This window comes from Rhincodon typus, chromosome 29 (genome assembly GCF_021869965.1).
Source record: "Rhincodon typus isolate 14 chromosome 29, sRhiTyp1.1, whole genome shotgun sequence".
NCBI lineage: Eukaryota > Metazoa > Chordata > Chondrichthyes > Orectolobiformes > Rhincodontidae > Rhincodon > Rhincodon typus.
Genome location: NC_063360.1, coordinates 19140665 through 19157245, shown reverse-complemented (window position 1 = coordinate 19157245; position 16581 = coordinate 19140665). Strand labels below are relative to the sequence as shown.

Below are 16581 nucleotides of genomic sequence, written 5' to 3'. Positions count from 1 at the left end.
TCTGAAGAAGGGTCTAGGCCCGAAACATCAGCCTTCCTGCTCCTCTGATGCTGCTTGGCCTGCTGTGTTCATCCAGCTCTACACCTGGTTATCTCAGATTCTCCAGCATCTGCAGGTCCTACTAGCTCCCAAAAATAAATGAGATCGCTGAGGTGCAGAAGAGTAGAATCAGAATTAGTAACAATGTAAACAGTCAAAATTTAAGGCTCCTTATCTGAATGTACACAGCATCTATAACAAGGTAGAGTAGTTGATGGCACAAATAGGAATAAATGAATTTGACTTGATAGCTGTTACAGAGACACGGTTACAGTGTGGCCAAGATTAGGAACACATTTTTTAAGGATATTTGATGATCCAAAAGCAAAGACAAAAAGGGAAGGAGGTGGGATAGTATTGTTATTAAAAGTTACATCACTGAAATGCTAGGTATTAATAAAGGTGTAATAGATCATAGTGTGAAATTAATTTGGGTGGAGATAAGGAATAGCAAGGGAAAGAAATCACAGATGGGAGTTGTCAATATGCCCCTGAAAAAGTATTTCACTGTAAGACAAAATATAAATCGGGAAATGATGAAGGTGTGCAAGAGACACACTGCAATTTTCATGGGTGTTTTTAATCCACATAATTGACTGGACAAATCAATAGGCAACAGTAACATGGAAGACAAATTTGCAGAGTGCATCATGGATTATTTCTAATCTGAATTTGGATTCTAATTTTGACAAACTTGCTAAAGCTTTTTGAGGATATAACAAGCAGAGTTAATAAAGGGGAATCAGAAGTAGTACTTGGATTTCCAGAAAGAACTTCTCAAGAATGGCTTACTGGACTTGAAAGTTTAAATCAGTTTCTCTCTCTACAGATGCTGCCAGGCTTGCTGAGTTTCTCCAGAATATTGTTTCTATGTCCAGCATCTGCTGTATTTTGCTTCTATTAGCATGGTGAAAAGCTTGTTTCGCTAACAGGAAGCAGAGAGTAAGGATAAATGAATCATTTTCAGATTTGCAAATATAATAATTAGTGGACTGCCTTAGGGATCTGTGCTGGGGCCTCAACTATTTACAATCCCTATCAATGGTTTGGATGAGAAGACTGAATGTATGGTGGCTAAATTTGCAAACGATACTAAGATAGGTAGGGAAGTAAGATGTCAAGGAGGTAAGTAGAAAGGTTTCATGTTGAATCATTTAATTATTTTGGAAGTATTACAAAGCATAATTTATTTAAAACAATTTATTGCTTCACTGCTAAAATTTGGAATGAGTCAGAACACTACTAAATAGCTTTGGAAAACTGAATTATTATTTATTGTGCTTTGAAAATTAATATTTGGCAGTTACAAGTGTAGAGGCAGCAGCTTACAAAGTATATAAATCTCATCACACTAAAGACAACATGTTGCCCAATTAGTTCATAGTATTGATTCACAAAGGATTGAATCACTATCTGAAATACATCAATATTCTCCAGGACTTTTTGCTAAAATTACAGCATCGATTGAGTGATCACTGATCAATCATATTTAATTAACCCGATTGGTTGAAGGACTTTATAAAATCTAAATAAAAACTTAATCTGCCACTGGAATCATCAAAATTAGGGGAGTACCGGTCAAGAATTTGAGACTGAAGTTCAAATGTCAAATGGCCAGTATTGCTTGTGATCTTCATTTTACGACAAGGTTTTCAAACATACAAAGTATAATCCAAGATGGAGGACAGGAAAAAAATTGTAGCTATAAGAGCTGCTCCTTTTTTGAGGTATTTTCAGTGTTAGAGCTGACTTCCTTGAATTTTAGGAGCAGTAATTACTTTTTCATAAGCTGTTGCATTATTTCGTAACTTTGGAAAAAAAGATCAAAGCAACAGCACTTTAAAAAAGGGGAAAGAGAGACAAAGGCCGTGACCACATGGACAGTGATTCAAATGGAGAAAGAAAACTACACTGCTGTCTGACCCAGCAGTAACTTGCACAGCTGCTACCTTTGCTGTTTGGTTTCAAGCATCTCTGGACATCAGAGTTCATTCTAAGAAAATAAACAAACAGCGAAATTCACAGCTGACCTTGGAGAAACCTGTGTGTGGAAGCTCACAGCAGGGGAGCAGCTAAGTGGCTTTTTAAAGTGTAACCTTACTGTTTTTCTTTTGTAAATCTACGATGGAGAGTAGAGTGGAGTTTTATTTGGTTATATGTTTTTAGTTAAGAAACAGATCTTACTAACCTTTAAAAAAATATAAAACATAGGTATTAAGCTAGCCTAGAGCAGTATTTTTATTAAGCAGTAAGACTGTGCTACTTTCAAGGTCTATAGATGGTTAAGGTGCAAAGACGGCCTTTAGCAGAGTGTGATGCTCTTCCTGTTGGATGTGGGAGATTAAGGAGAATTTCCACATTACTGATCATTATGTCTGCACGAAGTGTGCTTGGTTGTGAATCCTATCCATTTCCATGGATCGGTTGGAGCGGCCGTTAGAGGCAATGAGGAAATTACATGAGCTTGGAGGTGTGATAGATGGCAGTTGCAGGAAGGGAGATAAACCGAAGATACAGCCTCCAGGAAAGGTAGGACGGGTAGACAGGTAGTGCAGGAGTCTCCTTTATCTATCTCTACCTCAAACAAATATGCTGATTTGGAAAATGTAGCTGGTGATGGACTCTCAGGGGAATGAAGCACTGACAGCCAGGTTTCCGATACTGAGACTGGCTCTAATGTAACGAGGAAGTTCCAAGCGATCAATTGTGATGGGCGACTCTCTAGTCAGAGGCACAGATAGACAATTCTGTGGCCGATAGCAAGACATCAGAATGGTATGTTGCCTCCCCGGAGCCAAGATCAGAGATGTCTCAGTGAGGGTGCAGAATATTTTCAAAGGGGAGAGGGACCAGCTGGAGGTCATTGTACACATTGGAACTAACAACATAGGAAGAAAAAAGGATGAAATTCTGAGGAGAGAATATAGGAAGTTAGGCAGGAATTTAAAAAAAGGATGTCCTCATGGGTAATAATACCTTGATTACTGCCAGTGCCACGGGCTAGTGAGGATAGAAATAGGAGGATAGAGCAGATGAATGTGTGGCTGAGGAACTGGTGCAGAAGAGAAGGATTCACATTTTTGGATCATTGGAATTTCCTCTGGGGTAGCAGTGACCTGTACAAGGAGGACAGATTGCGCCTGAATTCGAAGGGGACTGGCAGGGGGATTTACTAAAGCTGCTCTGGAGAATTTGAACTGGCAAGGGCAGGCAGATGGGGGGTGGGGGCGGTGGTGGGGAGGGGTGGGGGGTGTGGGGTTGGTGGGTGGGTGTGGTGGTTTTTGGTGAAAACCAGGGAGATAGTGAGGAAGGAGATCAGTCTGAAACTGGTACAATTGGGTAAAGCAGTAAGTCAAACAGACAGGGCAGGCAGAAACAAAGTAGAGAACGAAGTAGGGCTGATAAATTAAACCACATTTATTTCAATGCAAGAAGCTTAACAGGTAAGGCAGATGAACTCTGGGCATGGTTACGAACATGGGACTGGAGTATCATAGCAATTACAGAGACATGACTCAGGGATGGACAGGACGGGCAGCTTAATGTTCCAGCGTATAAATGCTATAGGAAGGATAGACAAGGGAGTGAGAGAGGAGGGGGAAGAGATGTTTTTGATCAGGGATAACATTACGGCTATACTTAGGGAGGATACTTCTGGGAATATGTCCAGGGAAGATATTTGGGTGGAACTGAGAAATAAGAAAAGGATGATCATCTTATTGAGATTGTACTATAGACCCCTCAATAGTTAGCTAGAAATTGAGAAACAAATTTGTAAGGAGATCTCAGTTACCTGTAAGAATAACAGGGTAGTTATGGTAGAGGATTTTAACTTTCCAAACATAGACTGGGACTGCCATAGTGTTACAGGCTTGGATGGAGAGGAATTTCTTAAGTGTGTGCAAGAAAATTTTCTGATTCAGTGTATTGATGTACCTACTACAGAAGGTGCAAAACTTGACCTACACTTGGGAAATAAGGCAGGGCAGGTGACTGAGGTGTCAGTTGGGGAGCACTTTGGGACCAGTGACCATAATTCTATTAATTTTAAAATAGTGATGTAAAAGGATAGACTGGCTCTAAAAGTTAAAGTTCTGAATTGGAGGAAGGCAAATTTTGACAGTATTAGGCAAGAACTTTCAGAAGTTGATTGGGGGTGGATGTTTGCAGGTAAAGGGACGGCTGGAAATTGGGAAGCCTTCAAAAATAAGATAACAAGAGTTCAGTGACAGTATGTTCCTGTTATGGTGAAGAGCAAGGCTGGTAGGTGCAGGGAATGCTGGATAACGAGAGAAATTGAGGTTTTGATCAAGAATAAGAAGGAAGCATATGTCAGGTATAGATAGCAGAAATCAATTGATTCCCTAGAAGAGTATAGAAGGCAGTGAGAGTTTACTTAAGAGGGAAATCAGGGGGGCAAAAAGGGGACACGAGATTGCTTTGGCAAAGAGGGTTAAGGAGAATCCAAAGGAATTGTATAAATACATTAAGGACAAAAAGGTAACTAGGGGGAGAATAGGGCCCCTTAAAGATCAGCAAGGCCACCTATGTGCGGAACCGCAGGAGATGGGGAAAGATACTAAATGAGTGTTTTGCATCAGTGTTTATTAAGGAGAAGGTTATGGAAGATTAGGTTATGGAAGATAAAGAACGTGGGAAAATAAATAGCGACCTCTTGAAAATGTTCATGTTACAGAGGTGGTGGTGCTGGACATCTTAAAACGCATAAAGGTGGATAAATCCCCGGGGCCTGATCAGGTGTAACCTACAATTCTATGGGAGGCTACAGAAGTGATTGCTGGGCCCCTTGCTGAGATATTTGGATCATCGATAGCCACAGGTGAAGTGCTGGATGACTGGAGGTTGGCTAACATGGTGCAACTATTTAAGAAAGGTGGTAGGAAAAGCCAGGAAACTATGGACCAATAAGCCTAACATCGGTGGTCGGCAAGTTGTTGGAGCGAATCCTGAGGGACAGGATTTACATATTTTTGGAAAGGCAAGGACTAATTAGGGATAGTCAACATGGCTTTGTCCGGTGGGAAATAGTGTCTCACTAGCTTGATTGAGTTTTTTGAAGAAGTAACAAAGAGGATTGATGAGGGTAGAGCAGCGGATGTGATCTATGTGGACTTCAGTAAGGCATTCGACAAGGTTCCTCATGGTAGACTGGTTAGCAAGGTTAGATCACATGGAATAGAGGGAGAACTAGCTATTTGGATACAGAACTGGCTCAAAGGTAGAAGATAGAGGATGGTGGTGGAGGGTTGCTTTTCAGAGTGGAGGCCTGAGACCAACAGTGTGCCACAAGGATTGGTGCTGGATCCACTGATTTTGGTCATTTACATAAATGATTTGAATGTGAATATAGGAGGTATGGTTAGTAAGTTTGCAGATGACACCAAAATTGGAGTTGTAGTGGACAGCAAAGGTTACCCCAGAGTACAATGGGATCTTGATCAGATGGGCCAAAGGGCTGAGGAGTGGCAGGTGGAGATTAATTTAGATAAATGTGAGATGCTGCATTTTGGAAAGGCAAATCAGGGTAGGATCTATACACTTAAGGTCCTGGGGAACGTTGCTGAACAAAGAGACCTTGGAGTGCAGGACCTTGGAAGCGTCAGAGGCTGAGGAGCGACCTTATGGAGGTTTATAAAATTATGAGGGGCATGGATAGGAAAAATAGACAAGGTCTTTCCCCAGGATAGGAGAGTCCAAAAGTAGAGGGCATAGGTTTAAGGTGAGAGGGGAAAGATTTAAAAGGGACCTAAGGGGCAATGTTTTCATGCAGACGGTGGTGCATGCATGGAATGAGCTGCCAGAGGGATTGGTGGAGGCTGGTACAATTACAACATTTAAAAGGCATCTGGATGGGTAAATAAATGGGAAGGATTTAGAGGGACATGGGCCAAATGCTGGCAAATGGGACTAGGATATCTGGTTGGCATGGATGAGTTGGACTGAAGGGTCTGTTTCCACGCTGTATATCTCTATGATGCTAAATAATGCAAATGAAAACAGTTGTAAGAGTTATATTTATTCAGTATAACAACATAATAAAGAAATACGAAATAAAATCAGAATAAAGTAAAGACTAATGCATATAAAGTGGCATTCATCAAGTGCATAAATTCTACAGGTGATCAGATTAGCCACGGTTAAGACAGTTTAATTTTTGTATTGATACAACATTGAACGCGCAGGCACTGAATAAAAAAACTGGGCAGAAATATGTACCACTGAAATTGGAATATAATCTGACTTTGTTATATTAATGGATATCTATTACTACATCACTCCATTTTATATGATATTTTATTAATTGTCTTATACTCTGATAAGCTGTTACTGTAGCTATTTTTGTGCATTCCCCATGGAACTTCCGCCTTGTTCTGTATCTTAATAATAGTATTCGTACTCATCAAATCTGATTAACAGAATTATATGAGTTGAATTTTCATTCAGCCATGCCAGTAGGAAGATGGACTGGTAGATCCTCGCTACCTGCCAGCCTGTCAACATGTACTTGTTTCCATGATATTTTGCAAGCTGCTGCTTTGAGGATAGCCTGGGGGAAGGGTTTTGGTAAGGTGGAGAGTGAAGGCATGAAAACTGCCCTTCTGATTTCTCAAACAATATTCACAGCCTACAAGCTGAGGCCAAAATCCAGTTGATGAATGGAAATAGATTCCTAGCAGCCAGCATTTGTGTTAGCCACCCACTGAAAATGGGCCATTGACTGTCCTGTAAAGGTGTTTCTCCTCCACATTGCAGCCATTTTTTATTTTAACATTTTTAAGATTCTTCAGAGGACACCTCCATCAGCAGCACCCACAGTGACTACAGTGATGTCGATTTTTGCAAGAGGATCTCCAGCTGGCCCTCCAGCATTAGGAGCTCAACACTCAACTTTAGTTGGACAGCTAAGGCGCTAGCTTGCCACAAATTGGCTATCTTCTTGAAAATTGTTATCCAGCACTGGTATGCTATGACAGCAGGCTGCAGAAATTCTCTTGATGTTAGGGTCCAGTTTCAATAACGAAAAGTCAATTCTGAATTTTTAGTAAAGAAAAATGCCAGTTGTTACCTTAATAGTATCTAGTGCAAGTTCCACTACAGCACATTGCTTGGGGGAAAGACTTTTTGCTTCTTCTCTGACCATGTGATCCTGTAAGTACAAAAGACCTTATTAATCTGTCTTAAATCAAAAACAAAATTAAAAAACTATGGCCTTGCTACAACTAACACTAGATTTTCCAGACTGATTTTAATCAATTCTTTGTTCTGATCCTCTATTAAGTATTGGGTCTTTATTTTCTACAAACTAAAGATATTGTTGAGTTTCAATTTCTTCTGGTGCACATTTACCATTAAACATTCCAACTACAAGAGGGCTAGGAAAGGAACTTGGGTGGACAACAGCTTAGTTGGTGTAAGATCAAGAAAACAGGAAGTTGTTTCAAGTTACCTATTACATGTACATCTAGCATCTACTATACATCAGTAGAATATATATTTTATTACATGGACAAGAACAACTCAGGAGATGACATGAGGTTGATATGAATGAAACCAGAGGGAAGAGAGAGATGGTATCACTTAATTTTCATGCTTAATCATTAGTCCAGAGAGCATTTGTACTCTCCTGTAAATTTGGACATATCACAAAATAGATGAATAAACTGTCTTTACTGAATGATAGAATAGAATTTATGATGTTCACTGAACACCAGAAATACTAGAAAACACTTTAGTTGCTAGATGATTTCATGTCACGAAGGTAATGATCTGGATTAAGATGCATTACACTCCTACCTTTAGCTTTGAAAGCTGCCCCAGTTCTTTTGCAGCATTAAAAATAAGCTGCGTGCCCTTTGGAACAGAAAAGGAAAAAAAAATGAATGCCAAAACTCAGATAAAACAATATTTTAAAAAAACAAGTTACAATCTTGCACTGCACAAAACATTTTCAAAATACAGTCACAGACACATTCAACACAAATTATTTTCTTACATCGCTGTGACAGACAAGCTTCACCCTTCCCTGAAAAGAGAGTATTTATTATTTTTTGTACATTGCTTATTAATTGAATGCAGAAAGTTGTCAACAAAAATTTGCAGTAGTGACCATATAATCAGAGAAATTGACAAAATAAAATGGCAAAATCAGGGAAATCTATCTTAAATACCTGAAATTTATAGATATGTAGTGTTTAAATTAAAATTGTTCATGTGTCAAGGATTAAATGTGCAAAACATAGTATGTAATAGGTTTGTTATGCAAAACCAAGGTTGCAAATTCAGGCTTAAGTCACTGCATAGGCTAACACTAATACAATCGTACAGTGCAACACAAGCGGTGCTTGTGTAAAGTGATGCTGTAAAGGCCCAACTTTACAGTTGAAACAATGGTGAAACTGACAGCATTTGTCATTGTTACACCTGTAAACTTCTGATGTCTTCACATGCACTGTTAAATGCAGAATTCTACAAGTTGCTATCGGATTTGTCTGCTCAACCATAGAGGATGCTGTAGCTGTCCGCAGGTAGAAATGTTTGAAATCAAATGACATGAATTTTTACTCTATTTATTAGTCTTGTTGCCCTTGGAAAAGTTCCAGCTTATTGAATGAGGTGCAACTAAGATTTTGATGGTGTATTCAGTTCATAATTTAAGTATTGAGCAACCTTCGCTGGCCCTGGAAAAAAACTGATCGTATATTTGTGATATGTCAAATTTGGGTTTAATTATAAACATGCCACATTTTAATAAAATATATTTTTTTAAGGTTTCAACTTCTATCATAATCCCAAATGAATAGCTACTTACCTTTGTTGATAATACACTTTTGCCAGACAAGAGAGATCCCTTTTGGTTGGTGCCAGAAACAGACTAACATGGAGAAAGGTAAAATCTATCCCGCAGAGATCATGCAAGATCTTTGTGGACAGCTTTCTTTGATTAAGTGGTGACTGCCATTGCTTCATCACTGATCACAAAATAAACATTTTCTAGGAAATTATTTAAGTTTGTTTTAAGTACCTACTTGCATACACACCGTGCCCACAGTGAAGTAAACTTGTTATGATGGTGGAAGATATGGACTATCAAATTTTAATTTCCGTCATCAGACTGTTATATCTGAGACCACTTATGGACTAAAATAGTTTTAAATAGGATGATATAGGGATCCAAAATGGGTGCAGTGGTCACTGGACCACAGATTGAGACAAATTTCATGAAACTGCATGTGCAATAATGTAAACTATCTGTACTGAGATTACCATTCTTATGTAAAAAAAATTGAAAACAAGACACTAAGGCAGCATCAAGAATTTTGCTTCTCGTGTTTAATTTACACATAAATGATAATTTCACATATTGGAAGATGAAAGGCACGCTTGTCAGTTAGTCAGCTTGAAAAGACAATGGAGCTAGAATTCAAAATACACAATAATCTGTATTTTTACATCTGGTTTTGAGCAAAAGAGTAGAAAGGAGGAAAACTGGATTTGTAGGCAAGTACTGGAAGACTATCTCTCTCTCCCTACCAATCTCTCATCATTTTAGAAAACAGTACTTGTGAAAAACATAACTTTGGAAAATATCTATTCAAGACTCAAACTTCAAAGACTGAAACTGCATAGCCTTTTTCCTTCCGGTCTGTACCACTCTCTCTCAAACTTATTACCCATGTTTGTGTATTTACATCGTGTTTTTATTATTATTGGGGTTAATAGACATAAAATTCTTCCTTTCACTCAAGAAAACTTTGGTAATTTGTCTCCTTCATTTCTAGCAATTTTTAAATTTAAGTGTGATAACTGTGTGCTAAAAAGGATTATTAGAATCCTTGTTGCAATCATTCCAAAAGCAATTACTAATGAGAGGAACTGATCTACTCTCCCTGTTGTGACAGTACTGTGCATTTAAGAGAGAAGTATTCTATGCTGTTTCTCTTGCAGAGGGGTATTGCCACAGTGGTGCCGGAATTTCTCCTTCAGACAGTTAGTAAACAGCTTTTGAGTTCTCCCTGCATGTTTTTTTAAAAATGAGACAAAATGATCAACAGTGGGTGTGGTCAGGAAGTATTGTAGTTTTTGCTTTTTGTTAGAAGGTTTCAGCTGGCCCCTGAAAGCTGTTAGAATGAAGTCTTAGATGGGAGGCTTCCTCTTAAAAGTCAAAACGGGCAGATTGTTTCTTTATTCTGTACTGGAGAGATAGCACATGAGAACGGTAACTGATTTGCTGCATTGCATTTTTGAAAAGGGTGTGTTTACGGGATGCTGCCTATATTGGAACAGTTGATGATCTGGGTTGAATAATACATTTCTTGTTAGGTATTTCAGTAAAGTTATGCCAATTCTCTTATTTATATTCTTACAACACAGTTAAAATAAAGTGTGTTTTGGTTAAAGCCTAGTGGTAGATTATCAAATCACATCTGGAACACAACACTTTACACTTGCCTTTAAATAAATGTAGAAGTTAGGGTCTAGGCCATCTCCTTACAATACTTGGGGATAGGTCAGGTCTGGTCTGGTCTGTAATACTGTTCATTACATTCTGATTTTCAATCTTATGAATATTATTACCACCTGCAATTGGGAAAGATTGTCTACATTTAGCCCTGAGGAAAGATTAATTGTTTCCCTTGATGAAAAGAAACCTCTGCCATCAAGTGGATTGTTTGCTTGCCTGCTGCAAGAATCTTCTGGCACACTTTTTAGTAAAGTTATTTTTCTCTGCCAACCTAAGTCATGTTATTCTTTGTTCTGAAGTAGTTAACCTTCACATATGTCACAAAGGTATGTTTTTGGTTCCTGGTATAAGTAGAATTTAAGTAGCATGCAGGGTTTTGAATTGCTGATGAGCACGTAATTGCAGTAGAAAACTTCCTGTGATCAGACCAAGCCAAAATTTGTTTCTCATTATGAATGCCTGGAAACTAGTAATTAGTAGAACATGGAGACAAAATAAGAAGATAGTTTTTTTTTTATTTAACCACTTGCATACAGATATATCATTTCCCCACATTCTGGAATGAAGTATTTTTGGAATTCATTCCTATGAATGTTCTATATGCTCAGGATAGTTGTAGGTTTCATCATGTTAATTACTTGATATACATCATTACTTGCTTGGTCTGGGAAATATAACTGCTGAGGAAAAAAATGTCAACAGATAAAATACAGATAAAATAGCAGACATGGAATGTCACACAGATCTGTTAAAATTGTGCCAGTTACTTTCATTAAATGTTTAGTAGGCATAAATACCTTTTTTCTAGGTTAGTGTCATGGATGTATTTAAACTTTTTGGTGAATAAATGTTATAATTGATGAAAGAATAGAAGGTCACTGCTATGTAACAACAAATGCAAGGAAAATATTATTTTGCTTTTGCTTTGTACTGTGGTCTTCAAGATAACAACTAATAATGGGAATATAACACTTCATTTCACTTTGCTTGAGTGATATATAATGGATAAAAATAACATTTCAGATATTATAATCATAAACTCTTCTTAATACCCAAGATTAAGGTAAGGACTCCAATTAAACACGAATAAGGTTCTGAACATGAAATTTAAATGCATAAGCCTGTTTCAATGGCATAGAGATCAAGTAGGATGTTACTTTCCTTGCTAGACTCAAAACAGAGTCCTGAAGTATTCTATTTCTGACATTTTATTCAATTAAGTCATTTCTGACATGTCACAAATTGAAGATTGGTTTTACAATCGTAGAATGCATCGCATATAAAACTGTACGACCATTATATCTATGCCTGCTCTATGCTTGACAAATCAAAAATTAATTCTACACTGCTCTCAACTCATAAAAAATTACACATTTACATTTATATCGCTGTCTTCCATGGCTTAAAATAGTTAATTTTCCCATAAAAGAAGCAATAGTCTCTCTACTTCACTCTTTCTGCACAAATGTTCAGTTTCAAAATCTTCCAAAAGCCCTCCCATGACTGAGCTGTGAGTAACTATTTACTGAACACCTGAAACCACATCACAGCATTCCCTACATCCAGATACATCTTCAAAAAGCATGTGGTTTTTCAAGCATATCTTACTGCAAATAAATAAGTGCCAGCTGACTTTGGCTAATATATGCACATTTAAATAGATACTGATTTTATCTCAAACTCCGTGGTCCTAATACTTGTCAGAAGATGAAGATCGGGCACATTCACCAAAGTGTGGGGAAATCCAGAAGGAGGAAGTCCTGCCAAGTCTACCTTATTATCATATTTTAATTCTGAGGTAAAAATGCGAGAGGTAATTCAGAAGGTGCGATAGATTCTGGGCCATTGTGGATATGCAAGGTCAGAAGTTTGGTTCGAGATTGGGTGGATTCACCTGCTCCTTTCTGTTCAAGCAATGTTTGAAAAAAAAAATTACTTTTTTTAATGTTAGCTGTTCCCATCTCCATTCATTTGCTGGGTTCCCTGTGCTCTAGAAAACCTGAACAGTGGTAAATTTAAAATCAACCTCCCAACTACTCTGTGGGACTCGGATTTAAATATAACAAACACTGCTGTCTCTGGAAAGTGGGTCACAGTCAGCAGGCACCCACATGCCAGGGTGAATGCACATTCTGAGATTTAAAAGCTTTACTATCCTAGTTCTCTTCTGCCAGTCATGCAGAAATGGGGATGGAGTGTTGTGGAGAGAGGTTATTTATACTCCGCTTTACATTTCAGAGACTACCAACAAAAGACATTAAATATCTAATCTTTTTTTACTTGCTTTATTCCTTCTCCAAAAATTGCTACTTTTCAGTCCACACCATAAACAATGGAAACATTGGGAGGAAAATTGTTGTGAACTCGAATGCCTTCTTTCACAGTTAAGAGTGTATCTCATCAAAGCCCATTGGCATATCTTGAGTCTTACTGATCTTTTCAAAACCAGTTATTTTCCAGATAGGTGTAGATGACAATTGTGCATATGCTTCTCTAGTACTCGTACGTTCTTTTCGGGAGCAGCGTTTCAAGGAAGCAGTTTCCATCATATTCTGGCTTGCCAGACACTCTCACATTCTATGACTGAATTAAAACTAAAAGATATATTTGTTTCCTAGTTCAATTTCCATCTTCATCACTCCAATGATCTCCTATTCTGCTTAACTAAGGGAGAGGTGATGGTCTAGTGGCATCGTTGCTGCAATGTACTCCTTACTAATATCTGGAGGCTAATGGCAAAATTGGGAGAGCTGTCTTGCAGGCCTATCAAGCAAAGAATCTCATACAGTTACACTGACTTGATCGTACTGGCATTGCGGGCCGGGCAGCATTTATTGTCCATCCTTAGTTGTCCTCAAGAAGGTGGTGTGAAGTTGCCTTCTTGAACCACTGTAGTCCATTTGATGTAGGTACATCCATAATTCAGTAGGAAGTGAGTTACAGGATTTTTGACCCAGTGACAGAGTCATAGAATCATATAGCTCGGAAACAGACCCTTGGTCCAACCAGTCCATGCCAAACATAATCCCAAATTAAACTAGTCCCACCTGTTTGCTCCTGGCCCATAACCCTCCAAACCTTTCCTGTTCACGCATCCATCCAATTGTCTTTTAAATGTAATTGTACCCGCATCCAGCACTTCATCAGGAAGTTCATTCCACATGCAAACCACTCTGAATAAAAAATTTACTCTAAAGTCTTTTGTAAATCTCTTTCCTCCTACCTTAAAAACATGCCCCCTAGTCTTGAAATTCCCCATCTTAGGGAAAAGACAACTACCATCAACTCTATCTATACCTCTCATTATTTTATAGGTCACCTCTCAACCTCCTATGCTCCAGTGGAAAAAGTCCCAGCCTATCCAGTCTTTCCTTATAACTCCAACCTTCTATACACAGCAACATCCTGGGAAATCTCTTTTGAACCCTCTCCAGCTTGATAATATCCTTCCCATAATTGGGCGACCAGGACTGCACAAGATATTCCAGAAGAGGCCTCAACAATGTCCCGCACAACTTCAACATAATGTCACATACTGAAAGGACTGAGCAATGAAGGCAGGCGTGCCAAATGCCTTTTTAACCATCCTGTCTATATGTGACACAAACCCTAAAGAATTATGTACCTTTTCCCCATAGGTCCCTCTGTTCTACAAAACTACCCAGGGACTTACCATTAATTGTATAAGCCCTGCCCACGTTTGTTGTACCAAAATGCAATACCTCACATTTATCCAGATTGAACTTCATCTGCCATTTTTCAGCTCATTGACCCATTTGATTCCTTTGTAATCTTAGAAAACCTTCTTCACCGGCTACAATGCCACTAATTTTGGTGTCATCTGCAAATTTACTCGCCACGCCTTCTATATTCTCATCCAAATCATTTATATAAATGACAAACAAAAGAGTACACAGAACCAATCCCTATGGAACACTGCTGATCCAAAAAGTAACCCTCCAACATTACTCTGTCTCCTGCTAAGCCAATTATGTATCCAATTGGCAAGCTCACCCCGAATCCCATGTAACCTAACTTTACTAATTAGTCTACCATATGGAACCTTGTCAAAGGCTTTACTAAAATCCAAATAAACAACGTCTACTGCTCTGCCATCAACCATCTCTTTGGTAACTTCCTCAAAAAAACTCAATCTAGTTTGAGAGACAGTGTTTTTCTTGCGCAAAACCATGCTGACTATCCCTAATCAATTTTTGCCTCTCTAAATGTCCATAAATCCTACCTTTTATAATCACCTCCAACAATTTACCCACAACCAAAGTCAGACTCTCAGGTCTATAGTTCCCTGGTTTCTCCTTACAACCTTTCTTAAACAAAAAGGTACAACATTAGCTAACCTCCAGTCATCAGGCACCTAACTCGTAGTTATAGATGATGCAAATATTTCTGCAAGGGACCCCGCAATTTCCTCCCTTACTTCCCACAGCATTCTGGGATACATTAGATCAGGTTCCAGAGATTTATCCACTTTTATATTCTCCAAGACCTCCCGAACTTCCTCTTCTGTAATGTGAATTGTTTCTAAAACAACGAAATTTATTTCTCTGCATTCTCTAGATTCCATTTCTTTCTCCACAGTAAAAACTAATGTGAAATATTCATTTAATATCTCTCCCATCTCCTAGGGTTCAACACAAAGACGACCTCCTTGATCTTTAACAGGACCAACTTTCTCTCTAGTTACCCACTTGCTCATAATGTATTTGTAGAATCTCTTTGGATTATCCTTAACCTGATCTGCCAATGCTATCTCATATCCCCTCTTTGCCTTCCCGATTTCTCTCTTAAGCACGCCCCCTACACTATTTATATTGTTTAAGAGATTCAATTGAACCAAGTTTTCTCTATCAATAAAAAGATTCTCTTTCATTCTTGACTTGAACCTCAATATCTTTATTAATCCAGTGTTCCTTAATCTTACTAGCCTTACCCCTCACTCTAACAGGAATAAAATGCTTCTGAACTCTCATCACACTCTTGAATGCCTCCCACTTGTCAGACGTCCTTTTACCTGCGAACAGTCTACTCCATTCAACTTTTGAAAGTTCTTGTCTGATACTATTAAAATTTGCCTTACTCCAATTAAAACTTTAACTTTTATTGGAGGCTTATCCTTTTCCAAAGCCATTTTCAAACTAATGGAATTATGATTGCTAGACCCAAAGTCTTCCCCTACTTTTACTTCAGTGACCTGCTCTGCCTTATTGCCCAAAAGTAGGTCTATTTTTGCTTCTTTTCTAGTAGGAACATCCACATATTGATAAAGAAAATATTCTTGAGCATATTTGACAAATTCTTCACTATTCAAGTTTTTAACACTATGGTAGTCCTAGTCAATGTTTGGAAAATTAAAATCCCCTTTTATTACAACCTTATTATGCTTACATATATCTGAGATCTCACTACATATATGTTTCTCAATTTCTCTCTTACTATTGGGGGGCCTATAGTGCAATTCTATCAAAGTGATCTTTCCTTTCTTATTTGTAATTTCTACCTATATATTTTCACTGGACAATTTTTCAGAAATATCTTCCCTAGTTACAGCAGTAATGTATTCCTCAATCAAAAACATCTACCCCCTCTTTTCCTGCCTCCTTTTTCATCCTTCCTATAGCATCTAAAACCGGGAACATTGAGCTGCCAGTCTTATCCATCTCTCAGCCATGTTTCTGCAATAGCTCTGGTGTCCCAAACCCATATTCTTAAACATGCCCTGAGTTCATCAACCTTACCTGTAAGGCCCCTTGCATTGAAATAAAGGCAGTTTAGTTCTTCAGAGTTACTACATACCCTGACTCTCTCATTTTTCTTTTCTAATTGACGTGCTGTCCTCACATTCAGAACTTATCTCATCAATACTTCCATTTACACTGCTACTTAGTATTCCTCCACTCGCCTTCTCTATCAGTATAAAGTCTCCCTTAATAGAATGAGCAAATCTCCCTAAGATATTGGTCACTTTACAGTTTAGGTTAGACCCATCCTTCCTGAACAGGTCTCATCCCAAAAGACATTCCAATTGTCCAAAAACCTGA

General features: G+C 38.3%; 1 protein-coding gene across 1 annotated transcript in view; it reads right to left on the bottom strand.

Moving 5' to 3' along the window:
- Positions 1–16581, bottom strand: part of LOC109931109 (protein unc-13 homolog A) — a 342784-nt gene that overhangs the window by 63841 nt on the left and 262362 nt on the right. The window contains exons 36-37 of the mRNA XM_048613913.1: positions 7855–7911; positions 7127–7207 (exon numbers count right to left, since the gene is read on the bottom strand). Of these exons, the coding sequence (XP_048469870.1) occupies positions 7127–7207; positions 7855–7911 (138 nt within the window). The remainder of the gene's footprint in view (positions 1–7126; positions 7208–7854; positions 7912–16581) is intronic.